Source organism: Sinocyclocheilus anshuiensis, unplaced genomic scaffold, assembly GCF_001515605.1.
Source record: "Sinocyclocheilus anshuiensis isolate Anshui unplaced genomic scaffold, SAMN03320099.WGS_v1.1 scaffold631, whole genome shotgun sequence".
NCBI lineage: Eukaryota > Metazoa > Chordata > Actinopteri > Cypriniformes > Cyprinidae > Sinocyclocheilus > Sinocyclocheilus anshuiensis.
The window spans coordinates 1,659,538-1,670,763 of record NW_015548268.1 but is presented as its reverse complement, the minus strand read 5'-3'; the positions used below and the strand labels follow the sequence as shown (position 1 = coordinate 1,670,763).

The 11,226-nt window shown below is 37.8% G+C and overlaps 1 protein-coding gene across 1 annotated transcript in view; it reads left to right on the top strand.

The window, feature by feature from the left end:
* cdh19 (cadherin 19, type 2) overlaps positions 1-11,226 on the top strand; it is a 74,074-nt gene that overhangs the window by 5,495 nt on the left and 57,353 nt on the right. Inside the window, exons 3-4 of the mRNA XM_016443292.1 lie at positions 6,247-6,541; positions 7,946-8,065. Of these exons, the coding sequence (XP_016298778.1) occupies positions 6,247-6,541; positions 7,946-8,065 (415 nt within the window). The remainder of the gene's footprint in view (positions 1-6,246; positions 6,542-7,945; positions 8,066-11,226) is intronic.

Below are 11,226 nucleotides of genomic sequence, written 5' to 3'. Positions count from 1 at the left end.
ACACCAGTCCTCAGGTCCTTACACTGGCTTCCAGTTATATTTAGGATTGATTTTAAAGTACTTTTACTCGTTTATAAATCACTCAATGGCCTAGGACCTAAATACATAGCAGATATGTTCACTGAATATAAACCTAACAGACCACTCAGATCATTAGGATCGAGTCAGTTAGAAATACCAAGGGTTCACACAAAACAAGGGGAGTCCGCTTTTAATTATTATGCCGCCTGCAGTTGGAATCAGCTTCCAGAAGAGATCAGATGTGCTAAAACATTAGTCACATTTAAATGCAGTCTCAAAACTCATCTGTTTAGCTGTGCATTTATTGAATGAGCACCGTGCAATGTCCGAACTGATTGCACTATATTTTATGTATAATAATTTTATTTTCTTAACCGTTTTAAATTAATTTTAAACCTCTTAAATCAATTTTTAAATCATTTTCAAAGTTTTTAAATTACTTGTTTTATTGTTGTGATAATTTTTTTTATTATAATTTTTTTTTCTTTTATGTAAAGCACTTTGAATTACCATTGTGTATGAAATGTGCTATATAAATAAACTTGCCTTGCCTTACTGCAAGATTACTTTACAGTAGTAAAATTAAAATGATTTTTTCCCAAAAGTTCATTGCTGAATTATACATCTGTATCTGTAATTTAATTTATGTATACTGTAATAGACATTGAACTGCAAAAATAATTCCTGAATCCTAGTAAGAGTTTGTTTTGTTCACTGGGCAGGAAAGACATCTCTGTATTTGAACTGTAAGCATTTACAGTTTTTTTCAACTGCTTACACATAACATCTTTACTTGTCACACAATTTCTGAAAGCAGACACTCAAACACCAGAACCACACACCAAATCTGCAAAACCATACGCTAATTCTCGGCCTTTGACTAAGTTTTCAATTTCATAAAACCCTTTTTGCAAAACACAACACACAATTCTCTATGTAACACACCAAAATCTAACAGAGATGAACATTATTGCAAAGGTGTTTGCAAATGTTTGCTTTTGAGATGTGTTTGTGATTTTTGAATACAGTGCTTCATTTTGCAAGAGATGTGAGGCATCTTGCACTTTGTGTGTGCAATTCTTGGATTTGTGTGTAAAGTTTTGAAAAAAAGAGGCAGAATTTTGAAAATGTGTGTAAGCAGTTGAAAAAAACCTGTAAGAACTGTATTAACTGTATTGAAAAGTTTGAAAGACAAATTTATGCTGGCTTGTCTCAAAGTCTTGTTTAAAAAACGTAAATGGTTTGGTCAGTTAGATGTTCTAGATGTTTGCTAAAGTGTTGCTAGTTGGTTGCTAGGCTCTTGCTAGGCAGTTGCTGGGGTGTTGCTAGAGTATATGGTTGATAGTTTGTTCTGGGTGATTAGAGACATTCACAACTCTGTTAATAACCGAAAATCAAATAGTTTCAGTTCTTTAATATTATTGTATTTCTTTCTAATGTTAGGAAATTCAAAAGTTTTTGTTGCTCTTAAACTTGCACTAAACGTGATTATACCATCTAAGTAGCCTATGTAATTTTAATAGAACCGCATGTCTTATTTAGTGATACAAGCTCAGAAGCATTTATAACCTGTTGAAGTTTTATTGACTTGGTGCCATGATGGATATTGAAATGTTATTTATTTTTCATTTTAAACAGTATAGATGATTACTTAATGGTAATACAATATTTGTGAACACAACTGTGTATGTCAGACCATAAATCCCCAAAAACTATGCATGGGGGCTTACTTTGGTGTTGCCACCCCTCATAGACCCCATGCCACCTCTTTGCCACCCTAATAATTATTTTCTAGATCCGCCCCTGCACCTACTGGTTGTTCCATTCATGGATATTGTATTTTCTCTCTGCTGTGTCCTCACCAATCTTGTCACCCCCACACCGATCGCTGCATCGGTTGTTTCTCCCTTGCCTGTCTACACAACGATTCTCATGGCGAACCTGGCAAACTATTCTGGTTCGATGGAGGAGTGCAACGGATTCCTGCTAAAATGTTTGCTGGCCCTTGAGATGCAGCCTCATTGCTTCCCTATGGAGAGAGCTAAGATTTCTTTTATCATCTCATTGGTAACAGAAAGAAAAACTAGTGGAAACAATATAGCAGCAGACAAGTCCTGTCAATTGCTGGACAGCTTTGTTGCTTATTTCATAGAAGTGTTTGGAAAACCCCATGATGATTTGTCCACGAGTGAGGCGTTATCAGTGCCAAGGTAAAATGTCCATTAATGATTATGCTATGAGGTTTTGTATGCTGGCTGCTGCCAGTGGTTGGAATGAGTGTGCCTTGCTAAATTCTTTCCATCAGAGACTATCTCCTTGACTCAAGCTGCATCTCGCTGCATACGATGACAGCATGGGACTAGAGAGATTCATCCAACTTGCCATCTGTGTCTCCCATCGTATGCAGGGGTGTATGTAGACCACCCAGGGTCAGCTCCCATCCTCACACCGCCAACCAGAGTCAGCCAGCTCACCTCATTTCTGGTGAACCTATGCCTCGAGGTAAAATATGTCCACTCTCCTTACCCAAGCAGAAGGACATGAAAGAATACATTCAGGAGAGGCTTCAGCGAGGTTACACTAGGCCATCAACCTCCCCTGCTACTTCCAGTTTCTTTTTTGCTAAAAAGGTCGGAGGCTTGAGGCCATGCATCGATTAACGAGAAATGAACAAGATCACCATTAAGTTCCATTATTCCTTCTTTTCATCCTAGCAGCCCTAGAATATCTTCACAGCTCTTCCATCTTCACAAAACTGGACCTCCATAGCACATACAACCTCATCTGGATACGCAAGGGGGGTGACTGGAAAACAGCTTTTGTGACCTTTACAGGCCACTACAAGTATTGCGTCGTGCTGTATATTTCAGGACTTCCTGCAAAAGGTGCTCCGAGAGTTTCTCCACAGGTTTGTGCTGGTCTACATCGATGACATCCTCATCTACTCTCGGAGTTTGGCCGAACATTGCTGTCATGTTACAGAGGTCCTGAAGAAGCTATGTGAGTACCATCTGTTCCTCGAGGCAGAGAAATGTTATTTCCTCAGTTCCACCATTATGGTTCCACCAATGTCTCTGTCCTGGACAATCAAGGCAGACAATGCCTTCAAGCAATTGAAGCTGGCATTCACCAGTGCACCGCTCCTGACACATCCTGATCCATCTAAGCACTTCAAGTCTCAAGTCTCAAGTCTGCTTTATTGTCAATTCTTCCACATGTACAGCACATACACACATTGTTGAAGTTGATGCTTCCACCACCGGAGTCTGAGCAGTGCTTCCCCAGCAGCAGGAGATGCCAGGAAACAGAGCTCCTCGCCATTAAATTAGCGCTCAAGGAATGGAGGCACTGGCTTTAATGTGCATGTCATCCATTTACTGTTCTCACTAATCATAAGAATCTTCAATATCTCCACAAAGCCAAGCGTCTGAACCCCCGACAAGCAAGATGGGCTTTTTTCTTTACCCAATTTGATTTTCAAATTTCTAATTGTCCAGGCAACAAGAATGGTAGAGCAGATGCTCTCTCCTGACTCCATGCTCCTGACGATCCCTCCAAGAATCCTGAACCCATCCTGTATTCAAAGACAATTTTGAGTCAGAGTGAGTGGACACCTGTGGAGACTCGAGCCAGTGCCTCTGAGATCCCTCTGCCGGGATGCTCTCCTGACAGAATCAGACTCCAAAGAAATCAGACCATGCATTCCAACCTCCACTGTTCCTGTGGTCCAGGGAACCATCCAATTTACCATCTGTGGATTCCTGGTTCTGGGAGAGCGAGAGGGTCTGGGATTTTATATACATTTAAACATTCATAGATATTTTAGAGCACCTAACTCCACCCCGACCCTAAACCTACCCACTTTTCAGCAATATAAAATGCATAACAGGCAAATCAAAATACAGTTACCGGTAGTTATTCCAAAAAGATATGAAGAACAGTGTGAAGCACATTGATTTAATAGCTGAAAATTATCCTGCTCCATTAAAGCAGTCATATCTCATTCAAAAGAACTTTAAGCTACTACTACCAAACTTTAGCATGACGCAATCGGTCACGAGACACACAAGAGCCAATGGCATTTCACAACCAACGCTGATGTAACCCTGCTTCTGGCGGCAATTTTTGAATGTGTTGCAAGTCGGACGATGGAGGCTGAGATTGTGTCTGTTGCTCAAACAAATCAATCGTTTGGCCTTGGAAGACTTGGAGTATTAATACTTTTTAAATAAACTGTGGCTGCAGGTGTATCAGTCTTTTAAATTGACAAATGGTTAGGTTTAGGGCTAGGGGTTGGGCTATGTGTTCAATAATGTCTAAATAGTGTAATGTTAATAAAACATGTTGTGTCTGATTACATTGAAAATCATAACCCAACATATTTCACTGTCAAAATTATTACCTAATATATAATTTCATTAGTCTCCCATTAATTTCCAATGTAGTCATTTTTGACCACGAGGATTACGAAGTGTTTATTTTTCAGGACCATGTAACCTTTTCAAATCATCACCATGATTTTTGTTTTTTTGTGTTTTTTCATTTGCCCTTCGCAAAATTCTAACTTACCTAGAAAATAAAGACAGCTATATCAGAAACAATAAACTCCATAAACTATAAACAAGCTGCATAACCTGTACCTGTCTTATGCACTCTGTAACTGGATACTGAGCTTCCTAACCAGTAGACCTCAACATGTCCCCCTAGGAAAATACTCCTCCAGCACCAGCATTATGAACACAGGCACTTCTCAGGGCTGTGTACTCAGTCCTACGCTGTACACTATTTTCACACATGACTGTGTTGCTACCCATCCTAACAACGTCATCATAAAATAAACTTATTGCAAACAATGATGAGACTGCATACCAGAAAGAAGTGTCTGAACTGGTCTCATGGTGTGAGGCTAGCAATCTCACACTGAAAATCAGCAAGACCAAGGAAATGGTTGTGGACATGAGGAGGAGTGAGCGTGTCTATCAGCCTCTACTAATCAGAGATGCTGAGGTTGACAGAGTGGGCAGCTATAAGTTCCTTGGTGTACACATCTGTGAGGACCTCAAGTGGACAGAGAACACAGAAAAATTAGTAAGGAAGGCCAATCAAAGAGTGTACTTCCTTAGGTGGCTAAGGAAGTTTGGCATGTCACCACAAATACTCCATAATTTCAACAGATGCACTGTGTGTGCTAACTTGCTGCATTGCTTTGTGGTTTGGCAACAGCACAACACATGACAGAAAGGCACTACAGAGGGTGATAAAGCTGGCCCGGAAAACCACAGGGACAGATCTCCACTTACTGCAGGACATCTACAATAAAAGGATCCTCAAATGGGCTTGCAACATTCATCAAGGACACCACCCATCCCATCCACAATTTCTTCACCCTCATGAAGTCTGGCAAGTGGTACCGGAGCACTGCGGCCAGAACATCCAGACTCCAGAACAGTTTATATCCCCACGCCATTAGACTGATAAATAGTCAAAACTCACTGATAATTCCACCTGTATCATCAGGATAAAATCAGCCTGTTCAATGGCACTCTGCACTTTACCTGCTGGACCATCATACACACACCTCATAATGCATTAGACTGATAATCATGAACAATTTAAACACTAGACTTTACACTGACGATTTATCAGCACTTGACACTTTAACAATGTCACTTGCACTGCATCTTTATACTGTGAATAATTTTTATTGTCAATTGTTTTTCTAATTTGCATACAGGTTCTTTTTTTCTTTTTCTGTTATCTATTTACTTTTTATGCTATTGATATTTATTATACTATTCTTTTTGGTTTATACTTTACTGTATGTTCTCTATTTCTTTTGTTATTTCTATTGTTCTAGTAAGTTATGTTTGTTCCTCTTCTACCCTGTCACACTCGTGAGGAGTAAACAAAGAATTTAATTGTATTAGTACATATGATAATAAAGCTCTTGAATCTTGTGTGTTTATGCGTGTTTACATAGCAAGTGCCAAAACCTTGAGCAAGTTTCATACTGAAGTTAAAAAAAATCTAAAAACAAAAAGTAAAATATTTCAGTCAAAAATTATAGAAGAGCACCAGAGGGTTAAATGGTATTAACACTTTGAATCTGCACATAAACTAAACTATAATTAATTACAGGGCATATTTGCCAACATTTTGCATTCTGGGGCATTTTTATTCATTTTGCTGGTATTTTTGCCATAAATCCTGTTTATTTTAATTTAGCTGAAATCAGATTACGACACAGGGGACTTTACTATCAAGTACATCCTCTCAGGTGAAGGAGCCAGTGAAATCTTCAAAATTGATGAGTACACAGGTGACATTTACTTATCACAACGTCTGGACCGTGAGCTGAAACCCTTCTACATACTACAAGCCCAGGCCATCAACCGCAGCTCCAAGCAGCCTGTTGAACCTGAATCTGAGTTCATCATTAAAGTCCAGGACATCAATGACAACCCTCCAGAATTCATTAATGAGCCCTATGTATCCAGCATCCCAGAAATGTGTCCCACAGGTGTGTTGACCTCTTTTATATATTTTTGACAAATACTAAAGAAAAAAGACAACAAAATTATTTGAGTTACTGTTCTTTATATTTGTTCAGGACTCACAACCAAATATTCACAGAAAGCTTGTTTGATATTTGACATATGAATAGAATTGTGGAAAATCCAATAACATCCTAGATAATACAGTTTTTTGCAACTTTGATGCATCTGTCTACAGAGAGTCATTTCTGTTCCAAAATGTCAATACACAAAGAATAGAGAAATAGTTCCACCAAAAAAAAATTGGTTAGCACTTATGCTGATACAGAAAATGGACCTGTTGCAACACAGTTGACAACACAACATTTTATTTATTTATTAATATTATTTATTTTTTAAATTAAAAAAATCAGGGTTATGGTGCAGCACTTGTAAGACAAATGATTTGAGAAATATAAATTTCCCTGATATTTTGACACAAAGTCATTGTACTATTAAAATATACTGTGCATTTTAGAGCTCAAAACGTCCTTGTTGGTCAAACAAATAGCTTTTATTAAAACTGAACTGCTAAAATGATTTGTTTTCTACTTCCGGGTCTTTTTTTTATCTAATAGAGATAAATACTGTACATCAGCACAGACACAGATCAGCACCTATTTCTTCACTGTCGCCTCCTTGCCTTCATGTTCTTCATCATCACCCACTGACATGTTAGTAAAGTGACAGGCAGGAAAAGTACAACAGGATCACTATACTAAAAATGCAAGTTTAATGCAATGGAATAAGTTGCAAATATAATCAATATTTCTAATTATTAGTTAATCATCAGATGTAATAGTAAAATGTAGTAAATGTAGTAAGTGTTTTCAAAACAGTGCTTATTCAACACATTATTGTTTGTATTTTAAACTGCAAAGAAGAAAAGAAAGAGAAAAGAAATTCAAATTCAAAATGAATTTGTGCTGTAATCAAGATTATGCTGTTAACTTGCAGTAACTTGAGTTACTGTCTGTCAATATGATCAGGTGTTTTTTGTTTTTGTTGTTTTTTTTATGGACAAAAGGTACCCTTAGCTGTTGAATCTTTAGTGAACTTTAGGTTTAGTTCATTTTAGTTTCAATAATATGCTTTTAATAGGGGCCAACAGAGGTAAACAACATATTTTAAACTAATAACAGTCCCAAAAATATACAAAAGGCAGCCCCACTCGTCACAGCAGCAAAGAAGAGACAGGACAGAAGACAGCTAGGAGCAATTGTAGTGACACTAAATGGAATGATTAAACTTTAATCATTAAAGAAAAGAATCACTGAAGGACTTGTCATAAATAAGAAACAGACATACAATGGCAGATTCCACGAGAGTAACACATTCAATGTGTGTGAATAAACCAGCATTTGCTCATTAACCATTCTCTCTCTTTACAGGAACCACAGTTATCCAGGTGACAGCCACAGATGCTGATGACCCTATGTTTGGGAACAATGCTAAACTCATCTATTCCATCCTGGAGGGGGAGCCCTACTTCTCAGTGGAACCCAAAACAGGTGCAAATCTTATGCTTAGCAATAACCTATATGCTATAAACAGGCACACATAAAATTATCTGAATCTCAGTGCATTAGGTGCAAAATATAAAACTAAATGGCATTTATGTTAAATAAAGAAAATCGTAAATACAGTATAGTAATGAAAATGAAGACCCTGTGTTACAATGAAGTATTGTGAAACATGCCCATAGTGATGTGATAAACTAGACCTGTGGTTACTCTGCTAGGACACCTGTTTCAAAATCTAGACAGCTGGGGTCTAATTTATAAATGTTGTGTATGCACAAATTGGGCTTAGAAATATGCGTACGCAATTTTTAGCGCACATATTTGGATTTATAAAAAATAAACACCATAAATATGTATGCACAGTAAGGACATTCTAGACCATGCGTACGCACTCTTTTTCCTGGAGTGAGAAAAGTAATGAAGTAAACAATGCTTTTAAACTCTGTTTTCATTTCGATATTCACATTTACATAAAATATTCCACTCATTAATGGAAATGAACACTGAAATTACATAAAGTCATTACGCAGAAGTTAAACAAAAATGAAATAAATGTAGACTTATTTTTAAGCGAAGAGTGCTTTAGGTGCACAGGAATTCATCTTTAAACTAAACCGCAGATCTCATGTTATGAGAAAATATTTTTAGTGAGAACAATGATCAATGATGCGTACTTACTTCGATATTATGGCAGACAACTGCTGGATTCAGTGGTCAAACGGTCCATTGTTCAGCTTGAATAGGTCTAATGATAGCTTACTGTGCAACCACATCTGAACAGAGGTGTTGATGTCGTGTGAAGGCATCTCCACAACAGTATGAAAAATACCACTGTATTTGAAGGATACAACTTTTAAAAAAATACTTTGTCAGTGACGCGCTGAGTCAGACAATTCTATTTACACTGCATTAAATATAGGCTAAAAATAGCTAAAAGATGTTCACCTTATCAGCAAAACTGCCTCAATTTAATTTGATTTAAATTGTTTAAAACAATTGAAATACTATTTGGCCAGTGGAAAAGAATGAGCTCAACTCTATTTTAAAATATTTATCTGAGAACTATTTGAATCAGTTTTGTTTTTATAGATATTTTGGTATATTTATTCTAAAACATAAGGATACTGGATGATTTTAAGCAATAATAATTGTGTATGGCACAAATGCCATTTATAGTCCATATCTCATGTTCCCTAAATGTCTTGTACCTTTGACGGTGTTAAACATGGTGTCACGTGGATGGAATGTGCATGGAAATGATATGCAGATGAGGTTATGCATAGTAAAACTAGGCATTGTAAGCTCCATATATGGTGATTTTCGGGGAGGAGTCGGGTTGGAGATGCACGTACGCACAATCTTCCCGAGTGGGATTTATAAAGGGATTTTTGCCCAGGTTCTGGCATACGCATGGTTTTAAAAATCTGAAAACTTTTGTGCCTTCGCAAAATCTAGCATTTGTGCATACGTACACTTTTAGGATGAAATATACATTGAGTTTTATAAATGAGACCCCTGGTCTTTTGGTTTAAAACATTTTGTGGCAGGGTCATGGCAAAACTTATGCAGCACATGACCTCTGCTTTGTTTTTCCCCATGTGCTTCTCTTTCAGTTTCTTGTGTCTCTGGTCCTCCCCTTGCTACCCTGTTATTAAGATACAAATGATTGCTTTTTACATATTTTTAAAGAATACATTGGGTAATCATTTACAGTGTAGGGTGGATAAAGTAAGTGAAGCCTCTAATTTAGTAACTTGTTGATCCTCCAACTTGTTGAACAGCAAAGCCTTAACCAAACATTTCCTGTAGCTGCCCATAAGACTTCTGACCAATATGTACTAATCATGTAACATTCCTTTCCATAAACCCTAACAGCCCTATTTAGGTTATGGCAAATCATCAAAATTGTCGCAAGGTTGTCACAATCAGCCAAATCGTTTGGGTTACAAGGTTTAAAATGCGGTTAGATTTTACTGTATGAAATTTGTACATCTTAAAAGAATGACATAAAACAGATATAGGTTTCAATAAAATTGCATATTTACATAGTTCACATGAGACTTTAAAATAATAACAATAAAACTAGGAAAACTCAGGCCATTAAAAGCATACAGTTTATTGCACCATACCCTAAAACAGTCCAAGAATCCTAATGCAGAGCCGATCCTCCCTATACGCAAAATACGCAAGCTGGGTAGGGCCCCCGAAACACCAGGGGGCCCCCTTGCTCTCAAAGGTGATTTAATTTTAATCAGACAAATCATGTTTATGCAAATGTCGTACTGTCTTGCTCGAGACTAAAAAAAACGAGTTGAAAGCTTACCGAGCCGCGGAAGAAACACTGTTTCTCAAACACTTTTCACGAGCGCGATTCGAGACGGAGTGAATCACGGACAAATGCGTTTCATTCATTTGTTCAGAACCACTCATTGTTCAGCCGTCCATCAAACTGAACTGAATCAACATTGAACTTACTGAAGCTGAATAATGACATTGGTCCCTTATATATATATTGCACACGACAACACAGCACGGAAACTTTTGTTAGTAAAATAGCTTCGACAGGCTACTGACTCGCAACGTTATATTTCTCTTCAATGAGGGAGTAAAATTGCTGTTTTTGAAGGAACTAAGCCTCATTGCTTGTAGAGAGACGCGCAGGTGCAGGTTCACGCACGCAGCTTTCATCTCTCTCTCTCTCGCACGCGCTAATTCAAATAAATGCGATCTTATCGCACTGCATCTCTGTGTCTGATTTAAAGCAGGCCGAATGCTAACGAGCCTTTACTGACGAAAATGACCATAATTTGCACGATGGAAGAATTATCGTCTTGTCGTATACAACCATTCTCTCGGCAGAATTTATGTGACCGCTGCACCTGATGTTCATAAACTTTCATAACTGGTAAGGGTTTTTTCTTTTGCCTTGTAAACTGGCCGAGCCTTAATTATTCTGTTTCTTTACATGTATTTGCTTACTGAGCCTTGCCTGCAATCGTGAAATACAGCATTTTTTTTTAAATTGGCTATTCGTTGTGGGGGAAAAAGAAAGATTTCGGGTTTGGGCTCTAAATTTAACTGTGCCGCTCGGGTCGGGTCGGGTCGGGTCGGGTCAGACGATCTCGGGTACGGGCCGGGTTCGGGCTTCA